Raw genomic sequence first — 20,952 nt, 5'->3', positions numbered from 1 at the left:
GGATTTCAGCTAGGGGCAAGGGGAGATTGAGAAGGCTCTTCCATCTTCAGAACCCAACAGTCTACTTTAACAATGCTGTTGTGTGCAACATGAAACAAGATACCGTGGATATACACACCTCCAGGTTATGTATCAGCAGATGCAATTCCACCCAAAGTAGGTCTACTTTAGCTGTCTCGAGTTCAAAAGCAACCAGGCCATGGCATCAGCAGCTTCAGTTCAGTCCCTACGCTCCAGCTCACAGTCCTGAGGACTTCAGCTCATGGCTTGTTTGCATCTGCCACTGGAACCCTGGCCTGCTCTTCAAAACTAGCACTAATAGGTCTGAATTACAAGAAGTGCCAGTATAAAAATTCCTCAAAGACAGGTTTAGCAACTCAGGGACCTGCTAATCATATGAACAGTTTTCTGAGGGGTGAAACATGAAAAATATAGGGACTGGTTTATCCCTATAATGAGTTGGAGAGACTAAAAATTGCTGCCTTCCTGCCCCTCCCTCCGAGCCCCCTCAAAGCTAACAGGGGAAATGTTTGTTTGCTTGTTTTTTGTGGGGGTTGTAATTGGTGGGTTTTTTTTAAATAATGCAGAAACGAGTGTGGTTACTGTAGCCCAGATTCGCTGCTCCCACGGCACAGCTGGTGGGATCAGCTTCTTGGAAATGCCACCACTGAGCCAGGGCAGAGCTCTGCTCCAGCTCGTGTAGGAAGTGGGGGAAGGTGCAGATAAGGGCAAGTGTTGCACTCAGAAGCAGGTGAAACACCAACCGAACAGAAAGTGTAACAGACTCTCATCTACGATCCAAGTTACCGTCCCCTGGCTGACGGCAGCGGCGGATTTGGGCAGGAGCGGTGGGAACACGCCTGCACACACGTGCTCTCAGCTAACGCAACGCCCCAGCCCAGCACACGCTGTGCCACACAGACACTTTGGCAGGGTTACAGAAGTACCCAGGTGAGCTCTTGATTCCTCTTTCTCCATTTTTATTCAGCAACACTCATGCATTTAGAAAACACATAAAAATTTGTTTAATTAGCTTAAGATGTTTAAAAAAGAACGATCCAGAAGATAATGAATTCCAGCTAAATGTAGCCTTCTTGCAGTTGGCGAGCCCTTTTTATAGCACTGTATATACTGTAGCCATCCCTGGCAGCAATCGCAAAACGGGGAACAGAGGAGTTGAAAGCCTCGGGATTGTGCATGCATAATTAGATGAGACATTTCCTCCATGAGGGTAATGTGAAACAGAAGTAACAAAGCAAAACAAGAACAATCTCCTTTGTGCTGCACACCGATTACATCACGATTCATATGAATTCCTTGCACATTATTCCTTTTGTGTTCTGCACTGATCAAGGGTTTTCCCTTTTCAAAAAAGCTCCGGACAGTTTGATAAAGGGTTAAAGCTTAAAAAGGGGGAGGGGAAAAAAAGTCCTCGCTAAAGAATCCAGCAGTGCAAATGAAACCGAAAGCCTCGGGACACGCACGATGGCCACAGCAGTATAAAATAACCCACCAGCAGGATAAAAAATTGAAACCCACAGTTAGAGGCATTTTAATAATTGCATTTAATGCTTCCATTCACCTCAAAGAAAATACGTTGAAAAAATACACGTCGAAAGCTAACCGTGAGTTTTAGTAATTTAAGGATACCAACAAGACAAACAAAAGACAACACGTTCCAGGAATACTACGGTGTTCTGCAACTCCTTTAGAAATTAAAAAAAAAAAAAAAAAAAAAAAAAAAAAAAAAAAAAAAAAAAAAAAAAAAAAAGCCGCACCTAAAATAAACTTGCTCTTTATCAAGACACTTCTCAAAATAGCCTGCAGTATTAAAAAGAAAAAAGAAAAAAAAAAATTAAATGCAAGCCCACGCCCGGCAGATGAGAGGAAGCGGGGGGAGCAGCCCCGCTCCCGGCGCAGCGATCGCGATCCCGATCCCGCGGGAGCGCTGCGCGCGCAGCCCGGCCCAGCCAATGGCGGCGCGGCCGGCCCAGGGCGGCCTTTGAACCCCCGCACGGCTCCCGCGGCTCCGGCGCGTCCGTCAGTGCGGCACAAAGAACAGCCATTTTGTGACTCGGCTGCTCCCGCACCGCCGCCACAGCGCTGCAGCCCTCCCCGAGCGCTGCCCGAACAACAAAGGGGTGCCACTGGCTCCCAGCGCGAGCCAGGGACTGCAGTTTGTGCTGTACATGTTCATTTCCCTGCTCTCCCCCCCTCGCCAAACCCTGTTCCGCATGTACAGACATCTCCATAAAATGGCTGCCACGTCAGGCAGGGTGTTGTGCTGAGCGAAGGCTGCACAGCCCTGCTCTGGGAGGCGGCTGCTGAGCAAACACACGCCATTTCAGACCTCAGAGCCCCAGCTCTCTGCTCAGAAAATGGGCTGACAGCTAACCCACCACGACCTTTTTTTTTTTCCAAAGAACACGACGTTTTAATGCTAAAGCAGCTCAGAGCTGGATATAGACACAAAGGCTTGTCAAGCCCTGCAGCTTCTGCAGCAGAAACCAGCCCGACGCAGAATATTGCAGAGGTGGGAGAGCAACTGCAACAGATGCAGGCCAAGGAAAGGAAAACAACAATGTATCCCCTGCCTGTTACTTGCTATCACTCCAAAACCACTCCAAAACACAGCTTCAGGGAGATTTCTGCCTGCCTCTGGCTTTGCAATTCCAGTGAGGGCTGTCCATGGATGTACCTTCACACCACCTGCCTCTCAGAAACACAGCACAGAAGATGCTAGAAAATACATCAGATTGGGTTCAATTAATTAATGCAAGCCCCAGGCACAGAAGTGATGGTCAGCAGGAACTGCAGCAGACCCACAGCAACTTCTACCCCACATGGGGAAAGCTGGGTGAAATCTCAGTTCCAAGCTTGGATTTACCGTCAGCGCAAAAAGGGCAGTTGATGCTGTTCATGTGGAAAAGAAGCCAGTATACCCCTCAGCTTACAAACTGCAAAGAGTTAACACCATCTCCCACCCAAGAACAATCATCTGCTTTGGGACAATCCTCAGGTATTTGTTTGTTCAGCCAGGCCTTTGCATTTCCTTAGGACTGGAAAGGTGAGGAGTCCATTTCAGACATGTTCCTCAGTTAGGACACTACAGTACTGTACAAGAATTCTATTTTCTTCCACTTTGACACCCTTCTCTAGTCCTTCTGTTTTGCTTCTCCAGGTGAATGGCACCTGCCACATCCACCTCCTCACCACCCAGGCCTCCCACCAGGGACTCGGTGACAGGACTTCACCAACTTCCACAGATGCCAATCTGTCTCAGCAGCACGTGAAGTGCACACACCAGTGCATTTCTGGGTTACAGTACAGCAAAGTGGAGGCTTTACTTCCTAGAAATCATTTCCCCTACAACTTCAGGTCAACCTCAGGAAGTAAAGCCCATTTTATGACATTCAGCTGACTCACAGCTCAGAAATAAGCTCGACAGGGTTCACTTGCAAATATCCTGTGTTCAGTTGTTCCCACACTTAGGTGAGTTGGTGTTACCCACAAGTTTATCTTGAGAAAAAAAGATGTGAAAGCGGAGAAGGATAACCTCACACAACAGGTGTTACATGTAAATGGGATCAATTATGATAAATAACCTTTCAATGAAAACCCCTAAAGCACTCAAGACACTATGCAAATCCCATACCCCTAAGGACAAAACCCCAGAGGTCTTCTTCCTGTGGGACTCCTGCTACATGGCTCCCATTTCAGCTTCTATTCAGCATGATATTTCTAACACAAAAAAAAATACCTCTCGATTTCCTGAACAATTATGCCTGTTACTGCTTTTGATAATTTGCACTTTAAAAAAATGCATAAAAACTTTAGTAAGCCAAATCATACGTTTCTTCAAAGTGTGAATGTTCACACAGTATTTTGTGTGCAGCATTTACAGTAAAGAAAGCAGAGTTTGAAAATCTGATGTATTTATAAACTGCATTATTAGAAAAGCTCTGCATAGGTGCTACATGTAATACTTCAACAACCCCTGAGGCTAATTTAGTTAATAATAATAATAATAATAATTTAAAAATAAACAGACTTACCCATATCCATTTTAGGACTTAAAATTTGACTGCAATTTTAATACACCCAGAATACCATCCAAGTTTATACTAAAAGGTTAAAGTAATTTGATAATATATGTATTCCCACAGTATTTCAAGTTTGTGTGCATAAGGAAGGTTAAATCAAGACATCAGGAATACTATTCAAACACCTGAACATCACATAGAGCACATGTGATACAACAGACAGTTCAGAATTCTTTTTTATTAATGTTGGTTAAAAATGACTGAAGACAACACCAAAGAAAAAGAAACAGGCCATAATTCAATTAAAATTGACAAAATGCAAAACTCAGGAATATTTACAAACTAAAAACAAAAATGCATATAATTTAATTTCCAATTTTTGAAAGAGCTGACCCTTTAAATACAAAATGAGCGATCTGGTAATTGTGCATTCCCAGCAAACAAACATTTCCAGTATTTCAATGCTTTTCCCACATCAAGGTTAAGTTTATAAAAATCTGTATAGAATCTCATTACTCGACAAAAGTAAATAAAAAGACTGAGCAAAAACACATTAAACAAAACAAGCAAAGCATTTTGTACCTCTTGTTAACAGTCCCAGTGTATATTTTATGATGCAAAATGCCATCACCAGCTGGACAAAGTCTGGTTAAATTGTATAAAAATACTCTAAAATACCTCAACAGTATCAAAGTTCTACAAGCTCAAATAAAATTTGAAGTAAGGGGTATCAGACAAACAGGCACTTTACAGTTTAAATTTTAAAATGAGCTTTTTTTCATTCATGTAACTTTTTCTTGTATCTATTTACTATAATTTACTACTACACCAGGCTTCTGTATGGCCCTCAGTTAAAGTTTAGACTTCTGAGATTCTTCAAAGAAAAATTTGCCTTGTATGTAAAATGGTGCAATGCAGCAATGGCTAAACCGACAAGGTCATTTTTCACAGCACAAAAAACCTAAAAACTGAAATTCAAAAGCTGAAAAAACATCCTGCAGAGGCAAGGGCTGCCCTGAATAAAGGTACAGTACCTTTTGCCTAGGACATGGGCCCTTAAGTCACAACACAACTTTCAGAAATTGCTACCAAAAAAAATTAGGGTGTGGCATGCTAACAATCTCAAGGTCATTCCTTAAAAAGGAAGCAAAATCAGTAAAATGTTTTCTATTAAGCACTGACAGTAACCCAAGGCTGTCAAAGTAAACAGGGTATTCACAGGTTTTACAAAAAAAAAAAAAAAAAGAAAGTTGATAGGTCATACCTCGATGCATTGCTGTGGACTGAACCCTCCTCTCCTTGGCTTTTGTCCTTATTTCTCATCATCTTTTTATTCTTAAAATATTAAGAGGGGGTCAGGGGTGTCTGTTTGCTTTGAAGTCCTGTGCCCAGGTATTTACTGTCAAAAGTTGAAAGAAAGGTAAGGTCCCAGTTCGTTTCACTGGCTTTCATTATCAGGAACAAAGTCCTGACGCTGCAATGATATTGTTATAACAATACACAACACTGATCAACACGGCAAAACCGAGATTTAAAACAAATAATCATTTTTACAAGAAAAATCCGAGAATAAACACAGTAGAGGAGCATCCTGCAAACTTTCCCAAAGTAACACTGGATGCAAATAATCTCTGTATCTTATTGCGTCATCCCAATACAGCAGAAATCGGTCGAAAATCAAAGTACACAAAACGGCAGAAATCTAAAAATTATTATTATTAATTGCTCACCTACCTGATCCGTGAACCGCCGCCAGGACCAAGTCGATATTAGTTTCGGGTAATGGAAAAACATTAGATCCAAAATACTTAAAATTATACCGATAAAATACAAATTTCAGAAAATGAAAAAAAAATATATATACTAATCCCAAAAATATGCTGCCGATAAAGCAAAAGAAGCAATAATTAGTACAAAAACGTCCGGGGGAAAAAGCTCATTAGGAGAGCGCACAAAAATGGAGGTACGCCATGGCTTCTAAGCTGGAAAAACAACGACCTGGGCTCTCTCCACGGCTTCTTCTTTCCAGCAAGGCACGAAAAGGGAGCCCTCAAAAGCTGCTTTTCTGCCCGAAAAAGGTCCACTTAGCCCCCGATTAGTGCCTAGGAGAGGCAAGGGGCTGTGGGGGCCCCCTGAGGCTGCCCGAAAGTTAGGGAAAGTTGCGTAAAGTGTTGGGGAAGGCACGGAGCTGAGCGCGCTCTCTCTAAGGCACAGCCGCCATCTAGAGCTCCTTCCCAGCTCTGAGCTCTGTCTTTGATTGACACTCTCTACATTTACCCCACAACTCAGGTGATGTACCATAGACCCACCCCTTCATTTCTACCAAAAAAAGAGAGCCTCCACCTAAAGGGTGCCTGCTACCCCACAGCCCTGGCTCTTTCCAACTACCCCAGCTCAGGGGGCATCTTAACCCCATGTGGCTCAGGCACCCTTTGGAAACCAGAAAGAAGTGGAATTTGTGCCTTTTGTTTTAAAGATTTGCTAAATATTTTAGTGCCTGGGCTAAAATTACTTCCTCCCTGGACAGGAAGTGGTGCTGTTACAAGCCATTTTGAAGGCATGGGAGTGGAGCTAACGTCCATGCAGGCACCAAACAGCCCACCCTGGGGGTCACCCCACCCAAGGGGGAGCATCCCCCCAGTTCAATGGCACAATCCCCAGACAACAGCTCTTCCCTTCAGCCCCCAACACTGGCACTGGCAGTGTGGTACAGGAGCATCACCCACTCCCAATCCAGGCCAGTAGGGTCGACATTGCCCTCCAGCTCAACAGCGCCTCCCTAGTGGTTTTCCACACCAACTCAAATGCAACAGGCACACCATTTCCATCTGCTACACCAAGGCACTGAGGGCAAGTCACTCCAAGCCCATTAAACCAGTTACTTTTAATGCACTCTCTTAACCCATTCATGGTCTGTAACAGATTTTAACATGACAAATTAATTTTAAAGCTGCGCAACAGCCAAGCTGCAGAACTGGAAATCAATGGACATCTCCAACACAACCTCCTGGAATTGAGAGGATGTAACACTGAGGGAATGGAGGTGATCCAAGCAACCCCGACTGCTTGATTCTGACCACCATTCGTCTTCCACAAGCAAAACCAATTCCTCGAAGCACAAGGACATCTTGGTTATTCAAAAGCCTCACAACAATACAGAGCCATCAGACACTGTGGGGGGGACCACTGGAAGGGAAAGGGGTAATGGGCTAGTCTGGGGTTCTACAGGGACATGCATGGCACAGCATCCCAACAGTCCAAAACCATTGGCTTCGACCAGTAGAACCAACATAGTCCCCTTCAACTCCTCCACACACCCCTGCCATCTGCATCCTCCAACCACTCATCCTCTTTCCACAAAGGGTTCCATGAGGAACACTCCATTGCCACAGTCCATTTTAAAGAATTCCACAGTTATTTACAAAAGACTCTTTGTACCCCAACAGCAAAAAACAAACAAAAAAACCAATGCAAGACCATTCCAAGCAATTTCAGGTAACACTGAGGAAATCCACTCATCTGAATGGGGATCCCTTCAGGTTGGTCCCAGTATCCAACTCTACCACAAAACAACACATGGCAAAACCAAGCTGGAGCAAGTGTGTACCATCAAAACGGCTGGATGGAACAGGTATGAGCAACCATCATGGCAAAAATGGGTATTTGCAAAGAAGTCTAAGCAAGGCAAGTGGCTAAACACACAATGAATGAGGGTTTGTTTGGGTTTTCAAAGAGAACACCAAGGTTATCTCAGCACCAGGTGTGTCATCTTGGCCCTCCAGCACAAAACAAAGACAACTGTGAATTTCAGGTAAAATACATAGAGAAAAGTGCCTACAGTTCAACTACTCGATCCACTAGAAAGCTGGAAGGAAACTGGGGTTTTGAACATTAGAACCATTTTAAAATTCATTTGCAAAGGTTAACATGTCATCTGTAGCAATATCAAAAATAAGCCCATTCTTTCTCCCCAAACACATGGTACAGTACTGCCCTGCTAAGGCTACATGCAAGAGCAGGGAAGCAGGCTGGACACCTGCACAGAACAATTTTAAGACCAAAGAGACTGTTTAGGAAGTATGTTGTCAAGGAAATATGTTGAAAAGTTTCTGTACCCACAACCGAAACATACACAACCAAAGAACATACCTAAAAAGTTGAACAAAACATTAAAGTACTCCTTTATTGTCATATTTATCCAGCCTTCAATTTGTATCAATTCCATCTGAAAATAACTTCACAAAGTTCAGCAGAAGGGCCCTGACAATAGGCCAAGTACTGAAAACCCCTCATATTAAGCACCTGAATGAACAAGCCAGCGAATAAAAATTCATTGGAAGTCATGGCAAAGTGAGCATAATTTGCAAATGAAAACCACATTTGAAATCAAGTATAGCACAAAATTTTGCCTTGCCTTCAGTACTTAGTAGTTTAAGTATTTCTCACTTTAATAGCAACCAAAAATGTAACCCACTTCAATATCAACACAATAAAAATATTCAGCCAGAAAGGACAAACACAAAGTGTGACAGAAACCAAAACCTTTTATTAAAAGTCAGTTTAAAAATTACATTTTCTCCAAAGGAGTAGCAACAGATCTTCAACCAAATTAATTTGCCAATCTGAAAGGAAAATTCTGCCACCCAGTCCTCAAAGGGATCCATCATTGGATAGTCACTGATTAATTCAAATGCAAAGTCCATTTTGATAGGATGATCACAACCCAGATCTTCTCTGGTTTAATAACATGAGAATCCACGTTTTAACATCCTTTTCTTGGACAGACACATCACAGCACTCATGCATTAGTCCATTTCCTCAACCTCTCAATCACCACTGGAACTGCCATCTTGGTGTCTCATTCGTAGACTCCTTTTGACACTCTTCATCTGATTGGATTCTTTATGGAAAATTAAAAGAAAAATGCTGTTGGAATACACATCATAGCTTTAAACTAAAACATTCAACTACTGTATCTTCAAGATAATTCAAACATGTAACTGATGCTTTATTCCATATTACATATTCTGTAGTATCTGCTTTTAATCAGGAACAATGTCAAACCATCAGTTAGAGTCAAAAATATAAAATTTAACCAGAACTATAAAAAAGAGACAAACAATTAGAAGTTCAAGAACCTTTGCATGCTCCATCAATTCCATTTGAAATTTCTTCAGTGTTAAACCACTAGAGACACCAATGGTGGGAAAGCAAAGATATTTGCTCTTGCAACCATCTTCATTGCACTGACCCATCTCCTGAACCTGACATTGCTTAGTAAAATACCAATGCTATTATAAGCCAAAATTTGTAACTACTGTCCACACTCCTTTCTTCAAAGACACAGATCCATCAAAAACAATTTAACAGGCACAAAAACTGGTTTCTTATAGACAGATGGTGACTGGAAAGAAGACATTCCACCATCTTAACCCAGTTTTCCAGCTCATGAAAGACATACAGTGCAACAGGAAATGCATTTACAAACAAATGGAATGACTGGTTTAGTTACTGGTAGGAAAGGACATATTAGAAATCAGGTGAAAACAGTAACAAGTTACACCAGCTGCCTTTAGCAAGGCTCCTCATCCATATTCCAACTTTACTCGTCATAGAACAGCAAACAAGCCCACAGATGAATAAGAAGCCAAACTGAGGAAATTACATCCACATGGCCAAATACAAACCCAACATCCCCATCTTTCCATCTTCCAAGAAATACAAGTTCAATTTACTTTCAGAAAAACCCTACTCCTCCTCCTCACATGCAAAACTAAAGAACAAGAAGTTACTAAGTATTAAAAACATCATTTTGAAACCAGTGCTGACTGTAGAACTGACATGCAAAAAAGGTTTCAAAATGTCTTCACGTTTTCGAGTATCTGCACTCCAACATCAATTTACTATTTTGAATACGTGTAAGTTTTAACCTCATTTTAGTCCGAAAGCCAAATTCACCACTACCCTGTTTTCTGATAACCGTGGGCTGATTCTGACAAGTGATGCAGAAATTACCCACTGCCCAGCAAAAACCAGTGGGGCCATCTAGTGGTCTCTGCCTTGGCATCCCAGTTTCCCCAGTCTCAAAATGACCAGTTACAGCGAAGCAAAGAGCACTGGAACCAGTGCAACAAGCCCCAGTATGACTTTCACACCTTCCATGTGTCCTGTTTTCTTTTGCTTTACAGACTTCCTTGTTTAAAATGTAATTGAATATGACAGCACACAGAAGTGGAATATGGGATCTGGTAATTCCCTCTGCACTTTGAACATGCATAGCTCTAAGAGTATTCAACCCCAGGATCTTCATGTTCTCAAACTGAACATTCAAATTTACAGAAATGCTTTGTTTCAAGCATTCAACTCATCCTGAATTAAGATAGGCATTAAATATTTTGGAAGGTATTTTTTTCTCCCACAATAAACTGAATGAACAGTTTTGGGGGTTTCTTTGGTTTTGAGCTTGTTCCCCCCCCACCCTTCCCCCCGTTGTCATTAACCTAATTGCAAATCTATTTTGCTGTTTGAAGATGAATTAAAATTTTGCGTGATTTTTAATGTTAATGCCTTGATCGAGGTATCAAAACATGAAAAAAAACGTACCACAAAGCTGTCAATTACTGTCGCAATCAAACACTCAGAAGTACTAACATAAGCACAGGGAAAACCCCATAAATAAGACCATTAAAATAATTTTAATATTCATATATGATTATATTTTTAATAAGCTTAACATTAGGAAATTTAATTACTGACATTAGTTTTCCCCACCTCTCAAAAAGGCAATTTAGTTACATATTAGTCACCCTTGAAAGGCACTTTCCAGTTGGGTTGGCCTCTGCCTTAAGACACTCATGAGATCTGCCAAAACCAATTTAAGGGCAAATTTCCCTACAAGGTTCAACTACACTGGTTGTACCAAAAACTTTGCAAGTAACCCCACAAATTTCATCCTAAACTCTTCTCTCAATCTTGTAAAATAATTGGCAGTAAACAAACCTGCTGATGTATTATAATTAAGAACACGTTCTTGTTCTCAAAGTTATTCATACATCAAAAAGATGCCACAGGAATGGCCAAAATATTAATAGCAACCTCTACACTTTTGAAATCTACATTTGGTTTAAAAGATTTCACAGTGGTTGTTTACTTATGATTTAAGGCACAATTTACTAAGAAGTTTCCATAATGTTACAAAAACATCTTCCCCCCCTAAGACATATGCAGTGTTCCTAAAGTGAGGTAGACACTGAAAAGCCCAACTTTTGTCTTAGATGACATGAGTCTTTCACTACTTCTGTAACATCAATTAGGCATCAGCCCATTTTTCAAGATTCTGTTATCTACCAGTTCCTGGTTTGGTTTCCAAGCACAGAATTTTGGTCATGATAAATCAGGGACCTGGGCAGTCATGTTGTAATAACAAACAGTACTGACACTCACTGCCAAGGGAGAGAAACCATTCCCAACCTTGACTAAAGGTTCAAGGCAACAATTTTGAAACAAAATTTACAAAGATTTTCTCTTCAGTTTTTTGTTGCAATTGTCTGTTGCTCTATTAAAAGACCCCAGCGATGAAAGACATGCCATATGGCCAAACTCATGGTATCAGCCATTTGAGGTCTATTGAAACCTTACGTTCCTCAGGTGTGAGACTGAAACCAAACACACACAACACCCATGCACAGGACACCAATACATTGACCAAGTTTTCCAGAGTGAAATCTGAGGCTTCAGCTTAAAAACTGAGGTAACCTCCCCTGGAAACAGAATTAACTCCAACAGAGAGAGCCAAATGGACAGAATGAGGTTGTGAAGGTCTCTGTTTCAAAGTTCATTAAAGCAAGGTTTTGTTCTCAAAGACACATCCCCAGTAACTTTTACACAGGAGGAAAGAGCAGATGTGTCCTTTATTGACAGCAAAGTCCATAATGAGTTACTGTTAAGAGACTGCACAGAACATAAGTGCTCTGGACAGCCCTAATTCTGCTTTTACCTCCATTAGATGTTCTCTAAGCACAACAGAAAAGCACAAGTCATGTAGGTTTGGGTATTTTTAGCTAAGGTTGTTTGCCAGGTTTCTCAGATTTAGAGAGTAATTCCCGATGTGACTTTATTCACAGATGCACTCTTTTCTGCGTGTTATTTTTAAATAATAAACTTTATTGCATTAAGCAAAGTATGTCAACTTCAATAAAGCTCCCGGTGTTTTCAAGTATCTTCCCTCTTCTCTTAAAAAAATTGGAAAAAAAAAAAATCAGTGCTTCAACTAAACATTATCTGTGCTAACCAGAGAGGGCAATACTAGATCTTTCAAGATCCATACATTTCGATGCTTTTCTGGTTTTTGAAGCAACTTCTTTTGTAGAAAAGTGTTTCATGAAGTAATTAAGGGTTTCATTCACCCCCTTCCTTTAGGTAAGGATTATAAACCAGAAAACAATGGAAGAATGACTTGGTGTGTAACTGAAAGGCCAAAGTCTTACTCAAGAAACCAAATCTGACAACAGCTAATTTACAACCCAATGAGAAAACAAACAGAAATGCATATAGAAAGATTTAGGAGTCATATGATGATTAATATAAAAATGGAACATGAGTCACATTATTTTAGAGATTCTAGTAGATGACTGGGGGCTAGAAAAGCATCAGTGGATAGCATAGGAAAAGTTTTGAGGAAGGAGAAACATGGCAAGAAATGTTCTGTTTTACACATACCTGCAGTGGGAAAAATAATTTAAGACTTCTGAAGGAACAAAGTGATAAAACTTAAAGAGTCCAGTAGTAGAAGAGATTAAATACTTGTTAAAAAGCATCAAAGCTAAACTCATGTACATGCATTAAAACCTGAATTCTTTCAAGTTCATGAATTCCACTATTTTGCTTCAAGACTGAACTCGGTAAAACTGGTCCAAAACGCAAAGGACGCAGAAGCAGCACAAGGCCACACTAACATGGCCTAGCAAGGTTTGCACCTTACCACGTGTACTCCTTTTCCCTTCCACTAGAGCTCTATATCAGTCTCCACATCATGGGAGTGGATGAGGAGAAAGCACAGGACTTGGAAGTACAAACAGGGAGCAGCTGCTGTTCAGCACCTGAGGCCACATAGATGGCAGTGGCTGCTGGAGGGCTCTGCTAACACACATAGCCATAGGACAGCTAAAAATCACTGTCATCTATCCACTGAAATAAGAGGATTTGTATCTCAGAACATTTTCCCAAGCTGCGTGCAGCCTAAGGAAAGCCTTGCTCAATCAAGGTATCATGTCAGACTGAAAGAACTGGCTCTAAGAAACTGCTTCTTTTAAAGAAATGCATATATTCCAAGGCACAGTGCTACAGGAATAGAGCTTCCCACAAAAACAGTTAATCCATGTACACAAAAAGCAATGGATGCCCTAATTAAAAATGCAGAATCAAGGCATTTTTGAATTTTAAGCAGACAAAAAGACAAAAGGACCTGTGTCTTTCCACAGGCAACTCCCAAGAAAATCACAAAATGTGCCAAGGACAACAAAAGGTCAAGACCAAATTCCTTTTAGTTAAGGAAACTGGAAAAGATTCTGTTCCTATATTCATCCAGTATAGAACTGAATTAATTTTTCTATTCAAGCCTGCCAATTTTGTGTTTTGCCTACATAAGGAACGATTTGAAGTCTATCAGTTAGCAGTTTAATAAAAAAAAAAACAAAAAACGAAACAAACAGAAAACTGTACTGGCACTACATTATTGTGCAAAGCCAGACCTTTGTGAATGAAAAACAGCAACAGAACAATTGTAGAACAGGAGACATTTAATGTCTGCTCAAAGACTCTCACTGATCCTGACAGAAGCGTAAGGACAAAACAAGATGCATGTGAGAAGTTCTTCCTGCTATATTTTCCACACCATTTGTTACCCAAATCGTGTAGTACCTCTCTAGAGACTCATCTGTGCATCAACCCTTCTGAACCAGCAAACCTACGACAGAAAAGCTCTCAACAAAACATGGGAGTCAAATCACAGTAGACCAAAGAACTATAGTCAGATGTGAAGGCTGTTCTGCAGTGAGACTGGGTGAGAGGACTATCCAAGTATTACCCATTTCCTAGAGCCCAGCAGGAATGATCCTGGGGTTTTTCTGAAACACACGTGCGCACACAGCGACGCACAAATGACCTTCAGAATGTATTCAATCGAAAGCTTCAGTCAGTTAAACATTACAGCCTTGTCTGGTTGACTGGGTTTTTTAAAAAGCTAAAAAGTAAATGTTATTAAGAATAACAACTTACCAGTCCTTCAACCAAGAGCAGCTATTTTGCTTACAGTGAGCAAATCAATTCCTCCATACATCTGTAGGGAAAATGGGATATTAGAACACTTAAATTAAAATTAAAAATAATAAAGAAATCCTAAGGACCAAACATTAGCCTATGAGTATTACAAAAGTCCTATCCCTGAACAAAAAAAAAAAAAAAACCAACCAAGTGTTACAGATCACAGCATATGCTACAAAAGACATTTTTATAAAAACTTTGAAGTATCACTAGGGAATGTGTTATCAAAAACCCTGTGCAAACCACCCAAGAAATTCAGGTCCCATCCTGCACACAAATGCCTTGAGAAATTACCACAAAAAACCCCCTTTCTTTTTAATTTTTTGAAAAGGATCAGGCAGGCATCAAGTGGAAATGAACTTTAGCCAACTGACCCGCCCTTCACAAGGTAAAATAAAATACCCTTTTTACTGAGAGGTGGTATCGGTTGGATGAAGGGCAAATAATGTAACGCACTTAGTTGGAACAAATTATCTACTCTGTATCTCAAAATTATCCCTGTATGGGCAAGGTCCGAAAGTGAAAACCTGACTTTGAAAATGCTTACTGGCAATCTACATCAACAAAACTTTAATCACAGACACCTTAAATGACAGTTGTAAGATTAAATTAAGACGTAAAACTCTGAAGCAACTCATGAACTTCCTTTTTACTCTAAATTTGGACTGTGTGAAATTACCCATAAAATTTATCCTCCTGACATGTACGGGCAAACTGCTTCTCTTGTGATCTCTCAGAATCTACTTATATTAAAACCTAGCCTCAAATAAATACATAAAAATTAATGGTCCTATCCAGTGACAGCAAACTGTGCAATCCTTTAAATTCTTCTCTTCCATTGGTATCTACTCAGATGCACAGGAAAAAAAAAGCTGTGATAAACAGAATTGTCATTTCTTTATTGATGTAATTTGAAATTATTATTATGGAAAAAGATCCCTTAAGAAGGGGAAATGACAAAAAATTTTATTAGTAAACTGGCATAAACATGTAGAATATACAAAAGAACGTTACATTTAGAGGTTTAAAACATGTATTTAAATGTGCTCCAGCTGCTATTAAATGGAAGCACAAAACTTCTGCAAAGTGCCCAGCCACCATTTTAGATGAAACACAACATGGCTGCTGAACTATTTCCATGTTTTGAATGACTGATGGAGGCCTCTTGGATGATCAGTGAACCAGGTAAATACATTCACTTAGGCTATTTAAACCTCCTGCTGTCCAATACATATCATTTCTCTTTAAAAAAAAGCCACTTAAAAACTACAATCTGATATATGAAGACAGGTAAAGTTAAAGATTGCAAGATTTCCAATTTACAGCTCTCAACCATCTTCAATAACTCAGAGCTACGTATTCGTCATCTGCATTCAAACTGGTTCCTGTGAGCACACAGCTACGGCAGTTTCACAGAAGCTTTAATGACGATATTTAATATGGCTTTCTGTCACCACAGAGCAGCTTCTTCTAATGACAAAGACCCAACCAAGTTGTATTCTGACCTCAGCACCACTTTGCAAAAGCAATCTAATGTTTGCCAGAATGGCACCACTCAGCAGTAGTGACACTTCTCTATTTGCAAGTGAACAGGTGAACCAAACAAGTTTTGTAAACACATCAGCAAGATGTTGATAACACATAACATTTCACTCACACAAATTATTTTTCCACTATTACAGAATATACCAGTGTATTTTTGAGTTTTCCAATTTTAATATCCCAAAAACAATCACTACCAAACTACAGAATTCATCACAAAAGATGGAATTTAGGCCCAGAGGCACAAACCATAGAACTTGGAAATACAGGTCTTGTCTGAAAAAGAATTTACCTTTCAGGTTAACACCTGTATTTTCTATATTTAATAAGCACCAAAGTCTTTTAATCACACTATTTACAGTAATTGTTGTAGCCCACGTAATTAAAAAAACCCATTTCTCTCTAAGAATAAACATGAAATTATTTTTTTTAGGTAGTCTAATAGCTGTGGCTTATATTTATTTTAAAATTACAGATGCTGTAAGTACAGAACAGCCTCTGGCACACAGAACACACCCTGAATCAAAGGTCCATGGCTCCTTCACCCCAAGACGGGCACTGCTGGCTCCAACCACCATGACAGTGTATCTCCTTTTACAGCAAGAGGTGAGGTCAGACACCCAAAAGCTATTACTTGATATTAGATTCTCTCTTGGGATTAATTAGTATTTTGACAAAGATGATGTATATCACCACACCAACACTCTTCCATGTAAGATGTCAAAGCTACAAAAAGCAATTCTTTAAGAATGATGTGGCTTCATATCCCCAGAGGAACAGTTTCCTCTGCTGAAAAAGTTATTGAGACTCAACCAGAGAGGTTCTCCTGACCCCCTCAACCCTCATGAGCAGCTGCAGCCATAAACTTAAAACTTTCCTCAAGTCCCAGTAGTGTGCATCAAACCTACTGAGATCTACTTAATGTAGAGATCAAGCTGCCATGTGCTAGATAAACATATATTGTTCATACAGGAAAAGGCAGATCCAAAGAGCTCAGAAAAGTAACAACGAACAGGTAAAACTGCCTTTATTATAATACCTGTTCAGCACAAACAGCATCAGAACAATACTGCAAAAGTGCAACCGTTAAGACTGAAGTGCTCAATTTTGTATTTATCATGGAACATGTGGGTATTAATTTTAGTATTTAATTTTGCTAATTTTGAAGAGCAGGTCAATTAAAAGTTGCAGCTTTAGACATTTCAGGATTTAACATTAGGAACACAAATCTTGGGTCTGACAGGCTCATTCTCATTGTCATCAGACTGGTCTTGCCTTTATCGTAATAGACTGTGCAGTGTCTGTGATTTTGACCCTCTAAACTGAAAATTCACATGGGATTTCAGATATGCTCTGTCAATCTTAAGGTATGAGATCATTCCTAAACACAAACTCTTAGTTCTCACAGATCCCATCAGACAGTTAAACAACGAAGTTCTAGAACATACTGACACATACATTTGCACATTAGCCGTGTCTGCTGCAGGACATCCGTGATGATGGACATGTCCATTATCAATAAATATTATTTGCATTCTGCCCTGCACATCAGTAGTGACTCACTGCAGATAAAGGTTTATTACAACCTGGAGAGACATTTTTATAAAACTTTGCAAAATTGGCACATGAATTTTAGATGAACAGGCTGAAGGCTTCATCCAAGCCAAAGAAAACAGCTGCACTCAGGTAGGGGTTCACAACTGTATTCTTTAATTATCACAATCAATTATGTAATTTTAAAAAGCAAATTATCAAGAGTATTTTTGGTATTCCTGATACAGGTGTCTTCGTGAAGACGCCTTATGCTTTGAGATCCTGAGTACGCACTGAGGTACCTGAGCACGGGAAGCTGCAAAAAGGAACCAGTTACGAGAGGCAAACAAGCTCTCCAACTTTTAATTACACAGTGGTGAAAGCCTGACTAAAAGGAAATGAGTTACTCTGATTCTGAATGCAGAATTTTAAAGTGTAAAAACAAATAATAAACATTAGAAAGTTGATCTGTTTTTACTGCAAGGAGAGCAAGATACCTCATAATGCTTTCGGCTTTTAGAGTCAAATTTACACCAAAAAGAATTTCTAAGTTTATTGTATAAACTATGTATTGGAAAGGAAAAGCTTATGAGTGTCCCTTGCTAATGAACAAATACCTTGAACTAAGGAAAAGCACTTCTCAAGCATAGTTAGACAATGTCCTTAGGAGATGCCAACCCTCAGAGCACAGCCGGGCTTTACTATGTGTCAAAATGGTCACTGCAGTTTGTTTTAAGTTGTATGTGAGTGACCATAAAAATCTTCGAAGGTGCAGGAGACATGAACATTGCTGTAGTTAGTACTTACTAACAGTTTTCAAATGCACTGAGCTTGAAGGAAAATGAATTCAACAAGGTAAAACACTGCAGCTTAAATGTTTAATGTTTATTTTGAAAAAAAATTATTTCCAGCATAATTTAAAAAAAAAAAAAAAAGACACAAACAAAAAGCCACAACATAACATACCTGGCAGGAACAGTACAGAATTTTGCTCAAGGTCTTTTACCCAAGCAGACATCTGAATCTTTGGAAGAACAATATCCAGTGAGAACCTTTAAAGAAAAACAAACAAACAAACAAAACCAGGTTTGTCTGAAAACAAGGTACACACATATCTTACCTACAGGCTTAATGTTTTTGACTGAAACTTTCTGAAAACACGTAAGGTGTCTTTCAATTAATAAAAGTGTTACCTACAGTACAATAACAATATTCTATCCTTGCCAAGTGTTAATCTTTATATTCCCAAAAACAAGAAACAGGCCCCAAAAATCTCCTCTACAAATACCTGAAGTCTCGTGTTACTGCTGTCAAATATGCAGTTCTAACAATATCCCCAACCTTGTTAATGCTACAAACTCATTAAGTACAAAATCCAAGCCGTTTTCAAAGTTTAATGCAGGTTCTCAGTGGTGAAATGGGACATTTAATGAAATAGATTTATATGAAAATATTGTCCTTTTCCACAAATACAATGCATATGTATGTATATACACAAATAGCAATCCACTTAGTAAATACCCTTGGTAAACTAAAATTCATACAGAAGTAGCCCATACACATGACATTATTTGAAGACAGTCTACCTCTATGTGCAAAAAAAAAACCAAAAGCTTTCTAATAGTCCAGATACTTTACAAAATGTATCCTCTCCATGTAAAAAATCAGATTTTTTTCTTCCAATCTGCCCAGTAGCCAAAAGGCAAATTCCAAGATAAAAAAAATAACACGGAAATGAACGTACTATCAGAAGTTATAGCCACTCTTACCTGAGAAAATAAGTCATGAAGGATTCCTCTGAAGCCAGAAAATTAGGTATTGTTCATGGCATTCTACCTGGAAAAAAAAAAAAAAACAACCAAAAATGAAATTTTCAGCATTTTGCTTTAGAAAAGCAGAACAAGTCACACGCCTGAAGTGTATTGATCTTTAGGTAATTATTAAGTCAAGAAAAACTTATGATAGCAGTAACTGTATCTTTAGAACTCAACTCTAAAAATAAAAGTACATTCCTGGCTGAAGAAAAACACACTGGAGATGAGAGTGACTGACATACAACACACATGATCTGTGTTTTTCACAAAAAACTGCGATCTGCTCTTCTGTCTTCCATTACATTAATTTTGAAAGACTTAGAGATCAAATGCAAATGTAAGATTCTTTTTATTGAGTAACTTATCACTCAATAACCCTCACCCCTTCTACTTTTCACAATAAAGTCTTTAGAAGTAGGCTATGCAAAATTAAATAAAACCTTTAGTGATAGCAAAGTTATTTCAAAATGGCTCCTGTCATCAGCTTCTCTAAATTTTAAGTCCTAACTTACTTGATCTCCCCCAAAAACCCATCTTTTTTGCCCTTCAGAATACAATTTTAAAGCCTTCAGTTTCTTTAACCTTTAATCAGACCCCAAACCACGGTCTCTAACACAAGGAACACTGTATTTGCGCTACGTCTAGCTAACTTTTCTTGTCTTCTGTGAAGGCAAAAATGTTATTTTATTTTACAGCAGTTATATTTATCATCACCACTACTTCATACTTAAGAAGTCTGGAATCTTTCAGTAAATACACAATTTTAAAAAACATTCATTGCTAAATTAAAAGGTATCCAAATATAAATTCAAACCCCTACACCTTGAATATAAAAAAGCAGAACTCTTCAACAAAACACATTACAAATTAAGAGGAATTTATTTTCTAAGACAATTACTTGCTATTTTATTTTCAGTTGTTAAGGGAATTCAGTCAAAACTATTTAAACAAAAAATCCCCTAACATATTTAAGAATAGAGAAATCCAGCAGACACCCACCTAAAGCTAGAACTTTCTTTAGGGCAAAGTGTGTATGCCAGAACCTGTTCTATACTGCAGAACTGTTGCTGGGGTTATAAAACCACCATAATCCAAATCTAAAATAAAGGCACTGAAGACTTTGCATAAAGGTGAAGAAGTCCAGCCGTTGCTAAAACCTGTATTTCTATTTCCAAAAAAGGGCAAACTTGTATTGTTGCAACGACGGATTCACATTTGCAGAGGAAGTACCGAAAAATGTAGATTTACCTCCAACTGCAACGTTTAAAACCTGCACCGAGTTTTATAACCTTGCTCGAGTGTACAGCATAGAAATCCAACAAATGTGGCTATGCAGAACCTCCAATTAAAACTAAAGTTCTTAATATTTACCTCTTGCTCTACCACAGCGACTTTTTACACATTCAGAATTACAATTTTGCCTTTAAATTGCTAATTGCTGAATGCGAGCCAACGCATAACAAACGTGAGGTATTCCATTTAAACTTGCATTTTTAGAAAGTCTTGCAATAGGTGTTGCAGAACTTCTACAATTATTGAGCACTGAAAAGATGATAAAAAAATGTTTCGTAAAGAGAAAAGACTGTGAGGTCTCTGAAAAACGCATAAACTGAACACTGAAAACAAACATGACACCCGAGAAACGTTTTTTAAAAGCTTTCCATGTAACACACAAACTCATCCAGTTCCTTATCGTGTAA

At 39.2% G+C, this 20,952-nt stretch overlaps 1 protein-coding gene across 8 annotated transcripts in view; it reads right to left on the bottom strand.

Annotated features, from left to right (window-relative positions):
• The window catches only part of CHD2 (chromodomain helicase DNA binding protein 2), an 86,236-nt gene that overhangs the window by 49,676 nt on the left and 15,608 nt on the right, over nucleotides 1-20,952 (bottom strand). For 4 of the 8 annotated variants that reach the window (XM_027877966.1, XM_027877960.1, XM_027877962.1 and 1 more), the window contains 5 exons: nucleotides 19,208-19,274; nucleotides 18,405-18,490; nucleotides 14,319-14,379; nucleotides 5,778-8,943; nucleotides 5,308-5,442 (listed from right to left, as the gene is read on the bottom strand). In XM_027877966.1, the coding sequence (XP_027733767.1) occupies nucleotides 5,308-5,369 (62 nt within the window). In that variant the 5' untranslated portion in view covers nucleotides 5,370-5,442; nucleotides 5,778-8,943; nucleotides 14,319-14,379; nucleotides 18,405-18,490; nucleotides 19,208-19,274. Of the gene's footprint in view, nucleotides 1-5,307; nucleotides 5,443-5,773; nucleotides 8,944-14,318; nucleotides 14,380-18,404; nucleotides 18,491-19,207; nucleotides 19,275-20,251; nucleotides 20,951-20,952 lie in introns of those variants that run through there. The other 4 variants (XM_027877965.1, XM_027877964.1, XM_027877961.1 and 1 more) reach the window with 4 other exon arrangements.

This window comes from Empidonax traillii, unplaced genomic scaffold (genome assembly GCF_003031625.1).
Source record: "Empidonax traillii isolate 1590-97213 ecotype Southwest subspecies unplaced genomic scaffold, ASM303162v1 scaffold36:size2505666, whole genome shotgun sequence".
Taxonomy (NCBI): Eukaryota; Metazoa; Chordata; class Aves; order Passeriformes; family Tyrannidae; genus Empidonax; species Empidonax traillii.
Note: the sequence above shows the minus strand (reverse complement) of the source record. Positions and strands in the feature narration are given on the sequence as shown.